Source organism: Neomonachus schauinslandi, chromosome 4 (genome assembly GCF_002201575.2).
Source record: "Neomonachus schauinslandi chromosome 4, ASM220157v2, whole genome shotgun sequence".
NCBI lineage: Eukaryota > Metazoa > Chordata > Mammalia > Carnivora > Phocidae > Neomonachus > Neomonachus schauinslandi.
Genome location: NC_058406.1, coordinates 8252027 through 8273544, shown reverse-complemented (window position 1 = coordinate 8273544; position 21518 = coordinate 8252027). Strand labels below are relative to the sequence as shown.

General features: G+C 56.0%; 1 protein-coding gene across 1 annotated transcript in view; it reads right to left on the bottom strand.

Moving 5' to 3' along the window:
- Nucleotides 1–11041: 11041 nt before the first annotated feature.
- DISP3 (dispatched RND transporter family member 3) overlaps nucleotides 11042–21518 on the bottom strand; it is a 29678-nt gene continuing 19201 nt past the window's right edge. The window contains 10 exon segments of the mRNA XM_021683431.2: nucleotides 11042–11404; nucleotides 12201–12367; nucleotides 12844–12957; nucleotides 13740–13899; nucleotides 15791–15936; nucleotides 16474–16600; nucleotides 17535–17707; nucleotides 17785–17915; nucleotides 19801–19985; nucleotides 21041–21177. Of these exon segments, the coding sequence (XP_021539106.2) occupies nucleotides 11042–11404; nucleotides 12201–12367; nucleotides 12844–12957; nucleotides 13740–13899; nucleotides 15791–15936; nucleotides 16474–16600; nucleotides 17535–17707; nucleotides 17785–17915; nucleotides 19801–19985; nucleotides 21041–21177 (1703 nt within the window).

Here is a 21518-nt window from a genome sequence, read left to right as displayed (position 1 = left end):
ATAGAGAGGGGTAATGGTTTGTGTTTATGAAATGGAAACAATCAGAGTTATGCCAACAAGAACCAAAGACCTTCCACCCTGCCTTTTTGAGCTGAGGTTGGAGAAGTTCTTGGCTGAGCTGAGGGTTAAAGGACTTGGAATTTAGGATGAGGAAGGATAGTAGAACACATTTGTGGTGTACCTTGACTTGGATCCCTCTGTCCTAGGGAGTTGGGGGTCAGGTAAGCATGGTGGGACAAGAGAGGGTTCAGTGTTCACCCTGGGGTCCTGGGAATTACATAGTTCCTTGACATGCCTTTAGGGAGTCCCTGCAGGACTGGGATTAAGAGCTCTGCCTGTCTCAAGGTTATTTAACTTCTTCATCAGCCATCAAGACTACCTGCAGGTCATACAAAAAGTGATCTCCAAATTTGCCACGGCTGCAGAATTCTCCCCTGGCCCACCCCACCCCTCTGGCCTGAAGATGGTCACTGTCAGCACTTTCCCTCTCTATGTAGATCAATAGGGCCCTTGGATATGACCTCAAGTTCAATTATGGCTTCAATTATGGAATAAAGAGGCCATTATTGCACACCTACCTCTTATTAAAAACACTGCACTGGGGGGCTGGCAGAGACTGGACCTGGGGGAAATCATTAGCCCACTAATTTGAAATCAATTTAAAGCGCATTTGCTTAATGGTATAAGCATAGTGAATTATCTATAAATTGTTAATTTAGTTGAATGTCACACCAGATTTTCATTTTATAAATTGCATTTTGGGGTTGGTAAATGTATGTGTCCTTTCTCTCCCCTCTACCCGTGCTTCCTCTCTTTTTCTAAAACAAAGCTTGATAATCCATCTTCTGGGATTCAACCAGTAACAAGAGGGCTGAACACAATTCAAGCCATAATAGGAGGCCTTGTGTGCTCCCACTCATTCTCCAGGAACCATGACACTGCCTTGTGAACAAGTCTGGTGAGTGACATATGGCCTCGTGACCCCTATTCCTCCAGCCTGACAGTCAGGCAAGCCCCCAAAGCAAAACCACTCAGCTAACCTACAGCTGACTGGCAGACGCAGGAGGGAGCCTCTAGGATCGGAAGAACCACCCAGATGAGCCCAGCCTAATTTAATTAGTTTACAGAACCATGAGCTAAATAAATGGCTGCTATTTTAAGCCACACGTTTTTGAAGTGGTTTGTTAGGCAGCAATAGATAACTGGTATATTGAGACTCAGAGAGCTCATGTGACTTTCACAAGGTTGCACAGTTATAGGTGGAATCCAGGCAGCCTGATGGTGTGATTACCACACCATGGGGGAAGGACATGTCCCAAGGTGCCCCTGGGCAAGGGCCCCAGAGTCCCTGAGTGAGACCTCTGGAATTCAGTGATCCAGGGGACAAGGTGGGAGGAGTCTTGCCTCAGCCTCGCTATTTGCTGTGGGATCTTGGGAGAAATCACTTCACCTTGCTGAGCCTCAGTTTTCTCCTCTGTAAAATGGAGTGGTAATAGGACTGCTTGGCAAAGCTAGGAGAAACTGGTGAGACGGCGGCTTGTGAGTTGCGTAGTGCTGTACACACTTTAGGGCGTCTCTCTTTTTATTGTAATAATGTCATCGATGCTCTCTGTCCCCTTTGACGCTACCTGTACCACTGACGTATACCAGATCATTGCTCGGTGTGGAGGCAGTTGTATGCAGTAGAAACTGACCTTGCAGTCAGACAGCCTGGGTTAGAATCCCACCACTGGGTGAAGATGGGTGACTCACTGTCTTCTTTGAAAAATGGGGATACAGGGGCGCCTGGGTGGCTCAGTCATGAAGCGTCTGCCTTCGGCTCAGGTCATGATCCCAGGGTCCTGGGATCGAGCCCCGCATCGGGCTCCCTGCTCTGCGGGAAGCCTGCTTCTCTCTCTCCCACTCCCCCTGCTTGTGTTCCCTCTCTCGCTGTGTCTCTCTCTGTCAAATAAATAAATAAAATCTTTGAAAAAAAAAAAGAAAAATGGGGATACAATCCTCCTTTCAGGGAGGGTAGGGGGGATGAAGTGATTTCAAGGCATGTGGAAAGGACTCAGTTACATGTCAGCTTCCCTTCACCCCTCCTCTCTCGCTTACCCTGCAGATTTCTGCCTGTTCTCACCAAGGCAAGGCAGATCTGCCCTGAAGGCACTCTGGGAGGCAGAGTGGAGTGATAGTCTGGGGACAGCCTGGTCAGAAGCCCTTCTCCTCTCCCCACACAAGCCAGATAAGTACAAGCAGCATCTCCGTCAGGTAGGCTTGTGCAGAACAAAGACTCCACTGATCTGCTGAGAAACCATGTCCTTCACCTCCAGTCCCTTTGACAAGAGGTGGGGGAGGAGGTGAAGGCAAAGAGGGATGCAGAGTTGCTGGAGAGTAAAAGGCACCTGTTAATTCATCCCCCTGTAGTGAAGCAAAGAAAGGGCATCGCTCTGCCCCAGTTCTGATGAGATAGTTCCCATTTTACAGGTAGGAAGATGGAGGCTTGAAGGGGCAGGACATTCATTCAGTCAACAAATATTTACAATGAATATACTCTATGCCAGGAGCTGAGGATTTTGTCTTTTGCCTTCATGGAGTATGCCCTTGTGGAGAGAGAGAGACAAGTAGAAGGTCACTAAAAATATAAGGCAGAAGCAATCCAAAGGGCTATGGGGTCACGTCCCAGGACAACCAACCCAGACTTGGTGCACTAATGAGGGCTTCCTGGCAGAAGCTGAGTCTGAAGGGTAGAGAGGAGCTATGAAGGTGCAGTAGGGGAGTGTTCTGGGCAGGGAGAACAGTCTGTGTGGGGGCTAGAGGTGAGCCACTGCACCACATGCATCAGGACTGAAAGAAGTTTGGTTTGGCTGAGGTCTGAGGTGCAAAGTGGAGGCAGTAGAGTGAGATACAAATGAGAAAATTGTCAATGAGATCCTAAAAGAACTTGAAGGACCTTCAACTTTATTCTGGAAGTCATGGCCAATGATTCAGTCAGCTATTGTTGCAATAATGCTACAAAACAAATCTCCCCAAACTCAGTGGCTTAAAATAACAATCAGCAGTGTCAGTTGAAGAGTCAGGTGATCTATGCTAGGACCAGCTTTGTTTGGCTCCAGACTACAGTTTGGGTCAAGTCTATTCCACAAATCTCTCAGCTTTCTGGAGCAAGTGGGCTCCCTGGGGCATGTCTTTCCCTTGGAGAAGCAGAAGCTCGGAGGGCAAGTCCCCTGGGACAGATATATTTCAAGGCTTTGCTTCACTCCTGCCAGCATCCCTATAGACAATTCAAAGCCCTATGGCTAGATCCAGCATCAATGGGACAAGAAAACACATTCCACCCACAGTTGGAGAAAAACTAATTGGGGAGTAAATAGTTCCTGTTTATTGAAGTGCTTTGCAACTCTAAGCACATAAATGCTACCCTGAGTTGGGAGAAATCTGTTTTGTAACAATGCCAATGATAGTGATGATGGTTTAGCAGGTATCGTATGGCCAGCCCCTTGGCATTATACTACCTCATTCAAAATGCAACAACCATGCACCATGGATTATTCTATTTAATGGATGAACAAACAGGTTAAGATAGAGCAAATGACTTGCTCAAATTCACACAGTTAATGGAGGCAGAATGAGGACACAAACCCCGATTTCTAGGATTCCACACCGGCAAGGCCACGGAGCCCAGCCCCAGCCTTTTCTTATCGCCCTGTTCTGCCCCTCCCAAGCATTCCCTCTGCCTGCTCAACTCCAAGGGGGAGAGGGAGAGGCATCAGGCAATGCCACACTCCCAATCACCTCAAAGACTCTGATTAAACTCTTTGACTCCAGAGCAGGTGACTGCCCCATGTTTCTGCTTAGAGAAGGAGGCAGGGAGGCTGCCACTGGCCGGAGCATCTCCCAGCAGTGCCTGGGTCCAGACAACCTCAGCTGATATTTGTTGATGCCTTTTCTGGGTGTGTGTGGGGGTGCGCCCCTCCCCTTCTTCCTCACTGCTCGCCCTGCCTCACTCCACCCTCTTCCAGTCCACCTTCTGCCCTGCAATCAGAGTGAGGACTCTAGGGAGGAAATGAAAGCCACATCTCCCCTCTGCTTGAAAAAAAATCATCCAGGTACTGCATTCCTGTACTCAAAAAAATCCAGAATGTGAGAAAATTTATAAAATAGTCTCCCTTCAGTTGTTGTCTGCCATATGCTTGGTACCCAACCCCCCCAACCCACAGGTAACCAATGTTTTAGCTTTTCTATGCTTTCTTCAGGGTTTCTTTATGCATACACAAGCAAAATGAGTATATATCCTCTCAACTATCCCCCTTTTTTTAAACACATAAGCTAGCACATTTTACACACTGTTTTGCAATGGTCGCCCTGTTTCATATAGCTGGACGATGTTTCCTATGCTAGCACTTAGCTTCCTTGTTCCTTATAGCTACAGAGTATCCTATTGTCTGAAGGGACTAATTTATTTCACTGGTCCCTGTGTTGATGGACATTTAGGAGCCCCCAGTCCTTTGCTATACCAGACAAGACTTCAATGATTAACGTCTACATTTGACCAGTGTAAGTTTATCTTCAGGATAAATGCTCAGAAGAGGGTTTGCTGAATCAAAAGGATCATGCAGTTGTGATTTTGATAGCTATTGCCAAATTACCCTCCATGATGGTTGTTTACACTCCTACCAGCAATGCATAAAAGAACTGTTTCCCCATAGCCTTGCCAACAGAGGGTGTTATCAAATGTTTAGATTTTTACCAATTGGATAAGCCTAAAATGGTCTCCTGCTTTAAAAAATCCTTCATTATATTCCCATTCCTTGGGATAGAGTCCAGCTTCCTTGGGCAGTCCTGGGGGTGGGCACAGATTTTTCCTTTCTCAAGGGCTTATTGTCAGCCAGGAAGGTAGATGTGGACACAACTCATGATAGCATGGAGCTTGGTGTTCCAACAAGGAGCCATGAGAGAGAAGAGGAAGCCTTCATGGAGAAGGTAGCATCTGAGCTGAGCCTTGAGGGACAGGTCAGAGTCTGACAGGCGTTAATGGGGAAAAGAGAGGGGGACATGTGCGCATAGTCCAGAATGGAGATGGAGAATATCTGGGGCAGGTGAGCAGTCTAGGATGGCTGGAGGACCTTGTAGGAGATGAGCCTGAAGAGAGGGTTGAGGCCAGATCACGATGGACCTTGAATGTCATGTGTAAGAGTTGGGGCTTAAACCCGTAAATGATAGAAATACTTGAAGCTTCTGCGGGAGATTGTTTAGTTAGGACTCTTGATTTAAAGTGAAAGAGAACTTTACTCAAAGTGGCTTAAGGAAAAGGGGACTTATTGGCTTAAGAGAGAAATCTAGGCACATTTATCTTCAGGCATGGCTGGATCCAGGGGCTTAAGTGATGTTATCAGAAATTTGACTTTTACCCTTCGGTCTGCTTTCCTCTGTTTCGGCCTCACTCCTGGGCAGGCTCCAGGATTTCCTCCCACAACCTAGAAATATCGGTCAAAGGAGAGTCTATCTTTGCCATAATTCCACCAAGTCCCCAGGAAGACATTCATTGTACTGGCTTGGGTCCGTCCATCCCTCAGCCTATCACTATGGCCAGAAGATGGAATGCACTGATTGACCAGGCCTGGATTACATGCCACGTACACCTGGTTACGGGGGTAATGTAAGGGGGTAATCAGGGGAGTGTGTATGGGGGAGGGTTGCCTCAGCTTCATCTGCACCACAGGTCTGGGATGGGGGAAGATCCTCAAAGAAAAAGGTCAAGGTGCAGCGACCAGAAGAGGCAAGAGTGGGCTTGTATGAGGGACAGATTAAAGGTGGGGAAACCAACGAGGAGACAGTGAAGGCTGGGAAAAGGATGAAGGAACTGGAAGAGGCTCCCTTGGAGCCCCTCTGTTGGAGATGTGGTGTGGGGGACCTGAGCCCCTCTTTGTGGCTGGAAGGCACACTCTGCCATTCTGGTCTCAGGATGCAGACCTCGTCTCTAAGACAAATCCAAGCAGCCTTGGAGGGCGGAGCTGGGCAAAGACATTAGGCCCCATGCCAGCCTGACCCCCCAGGGACAGCAATGTGTGGACCCGCGGCCCCCAGAGGCTGGGCTCCTGTTGTACATCCGTGTAGAGTGGCCAGCATTTCACAGGACTTTGCTGGGCCTCGAATGCCAAAGGCAATGGTATTTAGCCTGCTGGAGCAGGTATGACCACCATCCCTGAACTCCTCTAGAGGCTCCAAGGGGCAAAGGAGACTCAGTTCTTCCTGAGAAACTTTCTTTGTAGGAACCAAGGCTGGCCTGAGAACCCTGTGCACAGGGCCACTCCACGTGTTTTGCTTGGCTCTCTTTTGATTCACCTGGTGGGTTGTGTCACTCTGAACCAGATGTTCTCTCCTGGGCCAGCCTGTTGTCCCTTTCCATGTCTGCTGCCCCAAGAAGGCTCTGGCCTTATGCCCTCTGAGATCCAATGAATCCTTTCTTTGATGCCTTTACATCAGCCTGCAGTAGGCTGTCCTTTGGCTCCAGAAGGCCTGTGTTGGGTGGGATCAGTGCCCCAGAGGCAAGGAAAGTGGTCCTCATCCTTCTCCAGGGACCCCTCTGCCAGCCCCGGCCTCATGGCTTTGTGCCCTTATGCATCACTCTTCTCCCTCACCACCCTCTGGTTTGTGGTTGTATGTTTGAGGGGTTCTTTTATGAAAGTTCTTTGTCCCACCTCAATGGTAAGGTCCATGAGGTCAGGGTCTGGGTCTGTGTTTGCATTCCCTTGTATCACTGAGGCCTGGAACGGTTCCTGGCACATAGTAGGTGCTCAGTAAGTAAGTTGTTGAACAAATGAACGCACCGCTCCAATTGGCATTCTTCTGCTTATGAGATGTGAACAACAATGAGAACAAGACTCACAGGTGACGGCCACTGGTGGTGGGCACAGGGGGCAGCTTGACTTCGGGAGACTCAAATCCTGCCAGCATAGCAGTGGATGGATCAGAGCTCTGGACATAATTTTGTCCCCTGCCCCATTTCCCAGATTAAGTCCATGTTCAGTGGCTTGTTCAAGGCCCCCGGGGCAGGGCTGGAGCTAAGACTTGGATACTGGACTCTGAACTCCAGATCGGGTGCTCCTTTCTCTAGGATTAGCACGCAGGTGGTGCACAGCAACTGAGGGAAGCTGATCAGCTGGCCCTGGAGTCAAATATGGCACCTGCTGAGAGGCTGTAGGGGACAGAGAGCATGGACTCAGGAGCCAACAGCCTTGGGCGGGAAGCCTGGTTCTGTCTCACAAGCTGTGGGAGCTCAGGCCAGTTACTTCATGTCTCTGAGTTTCAATCTCCCTTAGCAGTGAAACAGAAACAAAAACATTCCCTTCTGAGGAATGCTGTGAGGATTCCCAAGAATGCATGGATAGGACCCAGGACGCAGTAGGCGCTCCGAAAGAGCTGGCTCTCATTAATATCTCCTGGCCTCCAAGAGAAGGAGGGAGAGAAGCAGGGGCTCAGGGAACTTTTGCAGGTGACAGGGGTCTCTCTCCCCTGGGATCCCCTTGTGCCCTGTGGCCCTCCTTGGCCTGCTGAATACCTGCACCTCTTCGCAGACCCCAGGCTAACTGCTGTGCCTGAGCTAATGAAGGGCATCTCATTAGCGCTCGGCAAAAGCTCATTAAGACCATGAGCTGTGCATCAGTAGCAAAGGAAGGTCAAGGTTCTTTTCACGGGAGTTAGTGCCTCTGGGACTCTGTGTGTCAATATTCACAAACAAGAGAAAGGGCGATTTATTTGTAGGCAAGTAGACAGCTGAGTGCGTGGCCCCAAACAGTCACCCACATCCTTCCCCCAGCCTTCCCCCAGGCCCTGCCCCCAGGGAAGGGAGAGCATTACTGGCCCGCAGCTGGACAGACGCAGGGCCTGAGGGACCAGGACAGGTCAGTTTTAATGAGGAAATAAATATCCAAAGTTGAGAATGCCACCCACAGAGGGCGGGGCAGGAGAAGCAGCCTGGTACTGCCCGAAACCGCCTTCCCCACTCCGGGCCCCAGGAGCCCATCTGTAAGATGGGAACCCAGCTCCCTGGAGAGCTATGAGGGATGCCAGAGTAGTAGTGGGGGGGCAGCCCTAGTCACCTGGGGGGAGGTGACAGTGACACCAAGGTCTGGCTGCCTGCTTAACACCCCCCAACACTCTGAAAAAAAGCAGAGGTCAAGGGGAAGGAAGAGGAGCGGTTTCTTAAAAGGAAATGGGCTAAGTGAGGGTTTCTTTACAAATGGGCATTATTTGGATTGCATGCAAATGATATGCAAACGACTTTGCCTCCCCATTAAAACTAGGTTATTGGATGGGACAGTCATTTCTCTAAGTGCTTCTGGGGTGCCTTGTCATCTTGCCACCTGACTCTCTGTCACCCCCACCACCACCCGAAGTCCTCCCATAAGCTTGCCCGTTCCTCCCACAGCGTCAGTCACAGGAAGAGGTGCCACCCTGCATCATGGCCCCCCGACAAGGGCTGCCGGAGCCCTGGGTTCACCGGCCTGAACCCCTGAGCAGCCCCTTCAGGGCTGTGTGGTCCCAAGCTCAACCTGTCCCTGAGCCTCAGTGCTCTTTGCTGGGCCTCTGAGGGCTCCGGTTTCACAGAAGGCTGACGGGGAAAGTACTTAAGGGTGAAGTATTGTACACATTCAAGGGTTTCCATCCCAGATTTTCTAAGAACAGGCCTCTTGATTTGACCACCAACCTTGAATGTACCCATCTGTCAGCCTTTGTTACAATTCTCCCCGAGGTTGTGTAACTGTAAAGGTTGGGGCAGACTGGCTGGGGTCAAAGTCTGGCTCCTCTGTTACCAGCTGTGTGACCTAGCCAAGTCAGTCTCTTAGAGCCTTGGCTTCCCCGCCTGTATAATGGGTATGATAGCACACACTCCGTAAGGCTAACAAATGAGCCGATGCACGTTGAGCCCTGCTGGTTCTGGGTTGAAACGTGTCCCCCCCAGAGATACAGTGAAGTCCTAACCCTGACCTATGAATGTGACCTTACTTGGAGACAGGGTCTTTGCCGATGATCAAGTGGAGCCATTAAGGTAGACCCTGATCCGATACCACTAGTGTCCTTGTATAGGGATCAGAGGATGTGAACATCATAGAGAAAAGATGGCCATGTGAAGACGGAGGCAGAGATGGGAGGGACGTGTCTGTAAGCCCAAGAACACCAAGGACTGCCTGCAACCAGCAGGAGCCAGGAGAAAGGCCTGGAACAGATTCTCCCTCAGAACCTCCAGAAGGAACCACCCTGCCAACACCTTGAGCTTGGACTTCCAGCCTCCAGAACTGAGAGAATAAATTTGTTGTTTAAGCACACACCATCCCCCCACCCCAGTTGGTGGCATTTTGTTCTGGCAGCCCCAGCAGATGGATAAAAATCCTGAGAAGAACATCTGGCACAGTAACTAGAACCATGAATTACTTAGGGTCTGGCTTCAGCATAGATGGTGGGTCCAAAAGTCTGCTGTTCCCCATACAAATACTGAGTCCCCACTCGGTCCCCGGCATGCGCTAGGTGGGGACACACTGTTGCACCTCTGCCTTGCAGACCTAGCCCGTCGGTTAATATCTACAGATGACCAGGTGAACTAGCCTGGAGGTCACCCTGGACGTCTTTCCCACCCTCAGAGCTCAGTTCCAGCTCAGTCTGTGTCTGGCTTCCTAATGCCCAGGGGGGCAATGTCTGCCCCAAGGAAGAACAGTACCTGGCACACCAGAAGTGCTCAAAAATACCCCAACTGGGGCGCCTGGGTGGCTCAGTCGGTGAAGTGTCTGCCTTCGGCTCAGGTCATGCTCCTGGGGTCCTGGGATTGAGCCCCGCATCAGGCCCCCTGCTCAGTGGGGGAGCCTACTTCTCCCTCTGCCCCTCTCCCCACTCATCTTTCCCTCTCTCTCAAATAAATAAAATCTTTTAAAAAATTGCCCCAACTGACAAGCCAGATGAGCCCCTTAAAAGAAGGTGCATCTACTGAACCTCACTCCCATAGTGCTACCTGAGGCCCCCAACCTCGACCTGAGCACGCAGAGCACTCTGGGACCTTGGTTCCTGGGGAGTCTGGCACCCTCCACCCACCTCCCTCTCCTTCCAGGCCCAGTCCCACCCCTTGTGCCAGGTTCTGGCCGAGCAGCCTGCAAGCGCTTAGTTATTACAATGTGAAGAATGTGGCGGAGCCAGTGATGCTTTGATGCTTGTGTTAATGGCAGAGGTCTGCGGTGTCATCTCACTCGAACAGGAACCATCTGCTGTGAGCTGGTGGCAGGCACAGCCAGCCCCCCACCCAGGGACTGCCTCCCCCAGTTCCACCCCCCAGAGTCGAGTGGGGGAGATGGGGGCTTGGATCAGTGAGGAAGGCTGTGTGGGGGCCCAGGATAGGACATGCAGAACCCCAGGCCCGTCTCTTGTACTCTCTGGCCAGGACCGAAAGGCCTGGGAGGGACCACAGGACCACCCAGCACTGGCCGCCATAAAGTTGGGGGAAGGGGAGGAGGGTGGTAGGGGCGTGCAAGGCCCCTGCCCTTGAACCCACTGTGCTCTTCCTGCAAATTCCCCGAGGGAGGCATGGGGCTCAGGAGGCAGCTGGGCTCTGCCACCGCCCCAGCTCCATGTCAATCAGTTTGCCTCCTGGTGCCTCAGTTTTCACAGCTGTAGAATGGGGGCCCTTTAACACCCACATGGGAAAGCTGTCGCCAGCACTGAGGCAGTACGAGAGGGACACCCCCTGACCACAGGGACACCCAGCATGGAGGGGGGCTGGACTCTTCCACTCTCAGGGGGTGCCTGACACACCTGCTGGCAGCCCAGCAGAATGGGGTGGCGGCGGGCTTCCCACCCAGCCCTGGCGGGGTGCCGTCATAAGGCAGTGCGGGCCACACAGATGGGCGTCTGCTCCCACACTGAGCGATGGGGTGCCTCTTCCCGCCCAGGCCTGGGGACAGAACTAGTTAGAGCCGAGCCGGGAAACAACGTGCCTTTGGGGTCAGATCAAGCGCCTCGTCCCACACCCGCTGGACAGGAAGGTGCGCCAGTCAGGACCCAAGTGCCAGGGCTATAGGGAGGCCCCAGTGGGCAGGGGGATCTTATAGCCGCTCCGAAGGAGCACGAGACAGGCAGCCAGCCCCAGGGCCCCCGCCAGGAGCACGGCGCCCAGGGCTTTGAGGAAGGAAGTCCTGGTCCGGGTGAAGGAGCCGGGCGCCATGATGCCGAGCAGGGCCGTGCTGACCGTGAGCGTGTAGAGGATGGACACGCCTGTGTTGAGCGCAACGATCTTGCCGAACTTGGCAAACGGGGCAATGATGCAGAAGAAGAGGGGCACCGTGGCGATGACCGTGGTGAGGGCGCTGGACACGATGGCCACTCCCACGTGCCGCACAGCCTCCAGGGTCCGCCACTGGCGCTGCGAGTGGGCGTCCTGGGTGCGAGGAGAGGCCAAAGGCTGGGCCCAGGGGCCCGACACCCAGTGGGCTCCCTCCCTGCTTTGGGCCAGCCTGCTCCTGGATGCCCCCAACTCTGCTCCCATAAATGCGGCCGGTGACAGCACCTACTCTCCGGGCTCGGTGGGAAGAGGACCGGATTCCCTGCCGGGGGCGCACAGGCAGGCACCTAACGGCTCAGGACAGCCAGGCTGCTGCTGGTTTGAGTAGTAGGTCCTCAGAAATGGCCCTGATGGCAATGGATCTCTTGCTTTGGACTCAAAGCAGCTAAAAACATAACTGATTTAATTTATGTATTTATGAACATTTCCACACCACCACAACTCCAAATTAGGAGGAAACAAAACACTTTACAAGACCCAGAGGTGGTCCTGGCACTGAATATATGAGCATGTTGTTGCTAAGCCACAAAGATCTGGGGCGGGGGGGTGGCCTCAGAGTCATGACTAGGATGGGCCACCCTGCTCCCCAGGCTGGAGAAGGAGACTTGGACTCAGGGAAGCAGGGAGGGCACTTGGACATCATCTGGTCCGAGGCCTTATGCTTACTAGAGAAACAGGCTGGGGGATGGGCCCGCCCAAGGCCCACAGCGCTGCTCTGGCGGGGCTGCCTTCGAACCTACATCCCCTGGGCATAGAGATTGGCCGCGAAAACCTCGGCCCCTAGAACAGTCTGCTTGGGAGCTGGGCACCAGGGGTGTCCAGCTGGCCTTGGGGGCCCCTCAGCTACACCGGGGACAGGAGATGCATTGGGGTAGGGCCGCAGGGCGCTCACCTCAACCTGGTGGGGGGGCAGGTTCTCTCCGGCCAGCAGGTAGCCCTCAACCAGATGGACGCAGTAATCCACAGAGGAGCCGACGAGGATGGACAGGGAGATGGCTTCCACGGCCCCCATCTCCCAGCCGCTCCAGTACATGATGGTCACCACGAGGCAGACGATACCTGCAGGGGACAGGGCACAGCTGGCAGGCAGCTTGGACCCAGCCTCACCCACACAGTCCTGGAGGGATGGTGGGTGAACTCAGAGGGCCCCTGGGGGATGGGGTGAACCCTAGAGTGGAGCCCCCACCTCTGGTGACAGGAGGGACCAGGAGGACCAGGGCCAGAGAGAAGCAGGGGTTTTGGGGAGAGGGACAGGTGCAGCAACATGTCACTGGGCCAGGAGCTACCACCTGGCAACATCCGGGTCCCTTCTGGGAGCACACAGGTTGGTGGGGCACCGTCCTCTGAGTGACCGTCACAGAGGGTCTTTCTGCCTGGGGTGGGGGTGGGGTGGCTGGGAAACCTTCAATAAGGATGTGTGACAGTTAGGGTTGGAGAGGAACCTCCTGACCTGAGGCCACCAGCAGGACCCCTGCCAACTCCTGGCCCCACGGCCTGATGCCTATTGCCTGCCCCCCGCCCCCCCCCCCACATACCCAGGATGCTCAGGAGCACGGGCAGGAGGAGGAGAACGTGGGTGGTGAACACGGCTACCGCGGCCACACAGATGAGCAAGGATAGGGCCAGGCCATACAGTGCACTCTGCACCCCTGGAAGGCAAGAGAAGAGGGTCCTCAGCTGGGTTTTGTGGGGGGGTTGCCTATAACAACCCCCTGCCCCCACCGCCCCTCCATGATTCAGAGGTTACTGGGATCCCACGGATGGGCACTGTCACAGCTAGCCGTGTCACTCTGGGTAAGCCACAGAACCTCCCTGAGCCTCATCTGTAACACAGTAAGAGTACCTACCCCACACAGGCCTCCTTTGGAGTTTATTATTATTATTATTATTTAAGATTTTATTTATTTGAAAGAGAGAGAGACAGCAAGAGAAGGAACACAAGCAGGGCGAGTGGAAGAGGTAGAAGCAGGCTTCCCGCCGAGCAGGGAGCCCGATGTGGGACTCGATCCCAGGACCCTGAGATCATGACCTGAGCCAAAGGCAGACGCTTAACAACTGAGCCACCCAGGCGCCCCTCCTTTGGAGTTTAAAGAACACGGTCAGGCCCTCAGCATGGGGCGTGGCCCTGGGAAGGCCCATCATGACAGAGAGCTGCCACAATGGTGATCACTGTTACTGTTTAGGTGGCCAAATTAAGGAGCAAAGAATGGGGCTAGGTGCCCCTGAGCAGGAGACCCACACTCTGGCCTCTGACTGGTGTTCCTGGCCACTGGGCCATTCTGGTTGCCCCAGGACTCTTGGCCAGGACAGAGGTGGTAAGTTGCAGCTCGGACAGGCCATGCCGTGCCCTCCCTGCCCCAGGTCACCTGCTACCACCTGCCACTTCAGGTCCGGGGAGTTAAAAGGGATGAGGGGCTGGGCTGCCGCTTGCCTATGATCTCCATGAAGATCTGTTTCCAGTGCTCACAGGTCTGGAATCCTCGGCGCAGGGCCGAGCCCTCGGGGAAGGTCTGCAGTTGCTGCTGCAGGAAGCTCTCCCAGCGCAGATAGTCCGAGTACGTCTGGAAGGAGGACTTGCCCTTGTACGTGGTCTGTGAGGCACACGAACCAGTGAGATGGGTGGGGGGCAGTGCCCACTCACTCTTCCCAGGTGACAGCTGGTCCGCTCTGTGGCAGGTACAGCTGGCCCTTGGCCACCTGCACACGGAGGGTGCCCCAGTCCAGGGTTACCTCCCACCGGCCTCTGGGTGCCCATGTCAGCCTTACAAGGGCAGCAGGTTCTGATGCCACCAAAGACCCCATCCCTTTCCAACAGAACCAGCAGCAGCTCCCGGAGCCCCCATGCTCTGCGTCCCAGCCTGTGCACACACTGTTCCCTCTGCCCGCACAGCAAGGTCCCATCACCCTTCAAGGCTTCTGTCTCCTCCAGGAAACCTTCCCGGAAGACCTGAGACGGGCCTCTGCTGGGCTCTGGCAGGCCTCGGTGTCTCCCCATCAGAGCTGTTGTCACAGCCCAGCAACCCGCCCGTCTCCAGCCCCCAGCTCCTCGGAGCCGCTCAGCGGGGGACACAGGCACTCACCCTGCTCCGGGACCTTCACACACACGCTCTCCCTGCGCACAGACCAGCTCACGGCGTGTCTGTGCGCACGTGTGTGTCTGAGTGTTGGTGGGGTCAGCTTGGAAGTGACACCCTGTGGTGTGGACAAGCCCGAGAGGGGATTCCGTCCTCTCTCAAACCATCTAGGGCCTCAGCCTTTGAAAGGGAGGGGATTCTGACACAGGCCAGAGCATGTGTGAATTTGGGGACCATTATGCTGAATGAAATGAGCCAGACACAAAAAGACCAGTGTTGTAGATTCCAGTTACCTCAGGGGCCCGGAATAGCCACGTTCCCAGAGACACGAAGTGGAACAGTGGGTGCGAGGGCTGGGGGAGGGGCGGAAGGGAGTTCGAGCTTCACGGGACAGAATTCTGGAGGTGGATGGTGGTGCTGGTTGCATAACAATGTAAATACGCTTAGTGTTACTGAACAGTGCTTCAAAAATGGCTAAGATGGTCGATTTTACGATGCATATTTTACCACAACTAAAAAAAACAAACGGCCCGGGGCTTTGAATTGGTGTCTACATTGGCCTGGGGCTCCCTTGGAGGAGGACTGGGAGGGGCTCTGGGGCCTCCTGACTTGGGGTGGCTGCTTCTGTGGCGAGTGGCAGGTGTGGGAAGGAAAGCAGGTCCGGGGGCCAGAGAACGAGGACTGGTTTTCATCCCCCACGTTTCTACGTGATGGCCCTGCTGCTTCCCGGGACTGCCACACAGAGGGCAGGGATCTTCAGAGGAGGCACCCGAGGCCGGCGGGGAGCCGTGACTGGCTCAAGGAGACACAGTGCGCACCAGGATCAGAGCTGGGACTGGACCCTGGGTCTCAGCACACGGGCGGCTGCAGCGGGCTCGGTACACAGCCCTGTGTCACAGCCACAGGGCCCGCAGAGGCCCAGGACAGGTGTGCTTGCGTGTGCGCGTGTGCGTGTGTGAGCGCACTTGCACGCGGGCCTCCCTCCTTGGGCGGGGTCCAGGGAGGGTCAGGATGAGAGAGGAAGTAGTGAGGTGTGGGGATGGCTGGTCCCCTGGCTTCCAAGCTCTCCTGGGGGAGGCCCAGCGCCTGGGTCTGTGGCCCAGAACCCGACACCCCAGAGCAGCAGAGGGGAGCGTCCGGGACTTCCGCCAGCCTCCAGCCCCACTGGCTCCTCACCCCAGAGGCGACAAACCAACACAGAGCCTGGGCCGGTGGGAACAGCCTACATGGTGGAAAGGGCAGCGCCCTGTGGTCAGATGCCAGGTTTAACACTTGATGTCGACACTCATAACCATGTGACCTGGTGGGGGGGTAGTAATTTCACCTCTTTGGGCCACAGTATCCCCCTCTCTGAAGAGCCGCCCCTCTGATCTGGCCACACTGTGAGGCGAGGCCGCTGGGAGCTCACCGACTCAAAGGCCATGGAGATCCACTGCACTCGGCCCTCCTTGACACCCAGCGCCCCATGTGATAGCTGCCCAGGGAGCAGGTTGGGCTCAGGCAGCTCCTTGCATTCCGGATGCAGCATCTGCAGGAAGGAGGAGGTGCTGTAGCCTGCAGGGAGAAGGGGAGACAGGTGGTCGGGCTGGGGACCTGGAGAGCGCCCCTTCCCCCCATCCCACCTGGGCATGTGTACTCACCCCCCCGGGTGAGCGTGTGGCAGGGCCACAGCCCTGCCCCCAACCTCCCAGCCTTAAAACGTGTCTGCCACCAGTGACAGAGGGCCGTGAGGTAACCTACAACAGTCATTTGCCACTGGGGTAGAAAAGCACACCCTGGGGCGCCCTCAGCAGAGCCCTGGCATGACCTCAGCCGTGTTTATCTGTGTCCAGCCTGGCACGCTCCGGCAGGTGTGCCCACGTACTGCACACATCCCCACACACGCGCACCTCTGCACCAATCCGTGTCCGCGCACGAGACGGCTCTAGAAGACTCACGCGCCCTCGCCCCAGTGCGGACACAAACTCGAGCTCAGACGCGGCCGTGCAGGACTCATGCCAGGCACGGGCGTCCTCGTGGCTGCCCGCCCTGGGAGCACCAGCACGGCCTCCCCGATGTGGCCTCCCTCTGACAAACGGCTCTCCCGCGCACCTGAGGGCAGGCACTGGGCCCCGCCCGGCTTCACCAGCTCCGAGTTCCCCGCGATGGTCTTGCAGAGGTGACACAGGTGCCCAATGTCTTTGAAGAGATCAAAGCTGCTGTCATAGACGACACTGCCCTTTCCCAAGGAGACACAAGTGGGCGTGGGCCGCTCAGTGAGTTGGGAACTCAGCCCTGAGCCCCGCCCTGGGGGAAGAACCTCCACAGCTCCCCACCACCTGCACAGACATCAGGCTGGAGCCTCTGCATGGTCGCCTGAGGCCCTGCCCGAGCCTGCTGTGTCGCTCACACGCTCTCACCTGGGCTTCCTGCTGTCTCTCCCCGCTCCGCACAGCCAAATCTCCGTCCTGCCTCAACTGCTGTGTGTCCTCCCCGCCTCCGACCCTCCTCTGAACACCGGGGGGACTCGCTGTCGGGACTGATCCCACAGATCTCTGACTATCCTGGCTCCTGAACTACTTTGGGTCTGAAACCCTGTATAGCCAGCCGGACTGACTTCTCAAGGCAGGAGCTCTGACCCTACCACACCCACGGTCCTTCTCACCACATGCTCAGCACCCATTCTGTGCCAGACAGACCTAGCCATGGCTCCAACAATTTCTCTCCCTTCCAACACCCAAGAACCCAGCACAGGGCACAAGCACCTACAGGGGGCGGAGCCCACACAGAGGGGAGGGCCCCGCAGTCAGGCATGCAGCAGGGGCTGTGGGTGCAGGGAGGGGCCTCCTGCAGGAAGAGGACGGTGGGGGGGTGGGGCAGAGTTTACACGCTTGTATCTCCCTTAGCTCCATTCTAGCCCCTCATGGTGAAGGGCAACCAGCTCAGGCCCACAATGTACCTAGATTCCTGGGTGATTCTAAGAGCTCAACCCTGATCACTCAAGAGAAACAGTGCCCTCGAGGGCCTGTGGTGGTCCTGTCTGGGCCTCGTGAGCAGTCAGAGGAACAAGAGGGCGTGCGGGGAGCTGGGCCAGTGGCCATCTGGGCTGGTACTTGTTTGCAGATCTGGTGCGGTCCGGCCCTTTGACATCTGCCCAAAGTGGGCCCACGTACCGGGTCTCCGATGACATGGTTGTCCACCTGCCGCGTGCGGTTGATGCCAATAATGCCAAAGACCACGAAGACCATGGCCCCTGTATCCACCAGCGGCCGCACGGCTGGCTTCCCGCAGCCCGTGTTCACACAGGGGTTGAAGCCGAAGGTGGCCGAGAGGCGGGCCTTGGGCACTGCAGAGGGAGTCACATCTGTATGGGAAGGCGGGACCCAGCCTCCCAAGGCCCCACTGCAGCCTCCCCGCATGTACCTTTCTCACTGGGCACATAGAAGAAGCCTTTGGTTGGGCCGTCGGGGCTGGAGCTAAGCAGGCAGCCAGGAGGGGCTGCACACACACGCCCGTGGAAAGGGGGCTTGTGGGACTGAGCAAAGTACACTTTCCTGTGGAGGCAAAGGAGCCCGGCTGAGGCTGGGAAGGCCAGGAGGAGTCTGGGAGGTGAGGCAAGCATAGCCACGTGTGGCTGGTTACCAGGACTGGAAGAGGGCAGGGGCGGACTCGGGGGCCCCCCCAGCACAAGGATTTAGTCTCAGTTTGGGGGCTGGGGTGTGGAGGTCACTTCTGGTCTCCCCACTGCCAGGACGCACCACGTGGCCTGCTCAACAGCCTCCTGTTCTGTGTGTGTCTCCCCACCTGGGGCATGAGGGATGGAGACCAGGAGTTTCCAAACTGTCCTCCAGGGGGTGCAAGAGTTCACAGGGGGGGCCCCAGGCCAGCCTTGCGGTTCCCTACTCAGAAGCACCCCCACCTTAAGCTGAATAGTTACTGAGCCTCAAGATTCTGTGTGAAGCAAGGGTTCCATGGTTAGCCTGTTCACCACTGGACCTGACATAGCTCAAGGTTCTTTCTAGAATGTTCTAAGCTCATCCAGGCAGCCTGATCCCGGTTGCTATTGTGTATGTGCAGAGCAAGCCCAGCCCTGGGCTCAGGGGAGGATGGGCAGAGGGAACCCCACCCCCTAAGCCAAGGTACCCTGGGCTGGAAGGGCCCAGTGAGCCCATCTTGGTCACCTGCCCCCACCTCCACGCCATGCCCTCTGTCCCAAGTGACGTCCAGCCTCTATGGGTGCCCAGCACCCCGAGGTCAGGCTCTGTCAGAGTCAGAGCCCCGCATGTCACCAGCGCAAGGCCCGTACTGTCGCTCTCTAGGCCCAGCACCTCTCCCCCTTCCAGAGCAGAGCACATGCCATCATTTCTAACGACACTGCGGCTGACTTGTTAGCTGTTGTCTCCCGCTAGCCAGCTTAAGGGCAGGAGCCACATCTGTCTTATTTACCACCGTATCCCCAGCACCAGAGGGGTGCCGGCACCTAGTCGGCGCCCCATGTTTGTTCAATGAACAACGAAATACAGCCTCAATGGATACATGAATGTGGGGCCCTGGTCAGAACATGGGTGTCCCCAGCTGCTCGGAGCCCCCCCACCCCCCTTGGGAACAGAGTGTTGTCACCTGTTAAGTATTTTGGGGCACTTATTACATGCCAGGCACCAGGCAGGGCCCGAGTATGCAGTCGCTAAGTACAACAGACAGTCTCTGTCCTGTCTCCTTACGGTCTGGCGGGGCGGGGGAGGGGGTGGCGTTAATTAAAACATTTGCAGAATTAATTATATAGAGAGAGTGAACAGTGCCTTGGATAGGAGGTACAGAGCGTGCACATCCACTCATTCGGCAAGTGTTCACTGAGCACCCCCTGGGCGCCAGGCCCTGCGCTAGGCGAGAGGGACACAGCGGGGGAAACGGTCAGCGTGCCCACCGCACGATGCTCCCGAGGAACGACAGGTTATAAACCACGGGTCACAGTGATCCCAGGTGGCGATGGGGGCCGGAAAGGGAGCAGGTGTAGCGCATGGCGAGGGACCAGGCATGGTTCTTCGGGATGGGGAGGGAGTTCCAGTCAGGGACAGCTTCTCCCAAGAGGGGCCATCGGAGTGGACGCCTGAATCCCGGAGAGAAGCCATCACACCTGAGGCGCTCGGGAATAGCATTCTAGGCAGAGGGAGCAGCAAGTGCAAAAGGCCCGAGACGGCGCCTGCTGGGCGTGCGGGGGAGGGGCGGCGGCACCAGCGCCAGGCAGGGGGGCGGGGGGGGGGGGGGAGCTTGTCACCGGCCAGTCCTCTGCGCCGGCATCCCCCACTCCCCAGTCCTGGGCTGAGAACTCTCCGAATACATGTGTGCATGTGGACGGGGGCTTCCTAAAGGTGCCTGCTGACATCTCCCGGGGGAGAGGGCTCCAGCTGGGGGAAAGGGGCTTATCTGCGAGGCCGTTACCGCGTGTGCTGCAGCTCGTTGGCGGCCGCGTAGAAGCTGAAGTCAAACTTCCAGCCCCGCTTGGCGTCACAGGCCAAGGTTGTCACCATCCACTTGCGGGAGGGGCTCGCCGGCTGGAGCAGCCCTACTGTAGACATACAAGCGGTCAGCTTCTTGGTGAAGTTACCCAAAGGCGCTCTATACACCTAAGCAGTGGATCGACAGAGACAAGACAGGTGACTCCGGGGGGCTGCCTCGGCCTGGGCCCGGCCTCAGGCTCCGGCCCCTCCCTCCAAGGCAGGTCCCCCACCCTGTTCAAGCCCCCCCACCATGGGGGGGCAGAGCCCTGGGCAGAGGCTCAGGAGGCCTGGGTTCGAGTCTGAAGATGGAGCAAATCCTTCCCTCCCTGGCTGAGCCTCAGTCCTTCCTCCAGCGGGGCATCTACTCTACCCAGGGCCTGAGCTGGGCTCTGAGCGTACGGCAGCAAGCAAGATGGGCTTGGTCCCTGCCCCCGTGGAGCTGCCAGTCACAATGGCTTTACGGTCTTTTAAGGGCTATGAATGTAATAGGATGATAAGACACAGGATAAATGGGCAGGGGAGGAGGAGGGCAGACGAGAAGTGGACCAGCGCAGGGCTCTCTGAGGGGATGACATTCATGCTGAGGTGTCAGTGAGGGGCCTGCTGTGCATTCCACTGGAAGAAAAGCTTTCTAGGTAGTGGGAACAGCATTGCAAAGGCTCAGAGTCAGGAAATGCCTCAGACACCTCACCATTCAGATGGAAATATAAACCCTGAACAAATGAGTTGACACAGGGTGTAACTTGTCAAAAAAACACAGATGATTCCTGAGAGGGAGACCCTGGAGGCCTGGGGTGGCCCTCAGAGGCTGGAGCAGCTGCTGAGAACAATCACATAACCACCGCCTACTGAGCACTTCCTGTGTCCTATATGCTATGTTACCTCACGTACCTCCTACCCTGGCTGGACTTTACACACCCCATTTCACAGATGAGGAGACTGAGGCTCAGAGGGATTAAGCAATCTGCCCAAAGACACACAGATTATAAATGGCAGAGCCAGGACTCGAACCCAGGTCTGGCTGACTTGGAAGCCCATGCTGTCACCACTCTGTAGGTGCCACAGACCTGGCTGGGAGAGGGTCCCCGTCTCCCTCAGAGACCCTGCCTCCCCCTCCTGACGCGGCTCTGAGGGCCCCCTCCCTGGTACTGGCAGTTCAGGTCACGGCAGCCCAGGCTCACCTGGAAGGAAGGTACCTCCCCGTCCCCGGGGGACACGATCTGCCAAGGGGCGGGTAGGCTGGCGTTGAGGGAGAACCTGTACACAGCCGGGTGGCCTTTACTCTTCACCTTGGATACATACACGGTGCCTGGGGAGTCTGGGAGACAAATGAAGGATGGAGGAGGGGTGGACAGTCCCCTTCCCTAGCTTTCCCTGACCTGGGGCAGCCCACTCTCTGTTCTGTGGACTGAGGAGCTGAGCCCTAACTTGGGCTCCTCTCTAAATGCTGGCACTGTTCCTCTCTATTAGACCGAGCTGATGGCCATGATGAGGGCTGCTGGTGGTGGGCGAGCCGATGGCCGTGATGGGGGTTGCTGGTGGTGGGCGAGCCGATGGCCGTGATGGGGGGTGCTGGTGGTGGGCGAGCTGATGGTCATGATGGGGGGTGCTGGTGGTGGGCAAGCCAATGGCCATGATGGGGGGTGCTGGTGGTGGGTG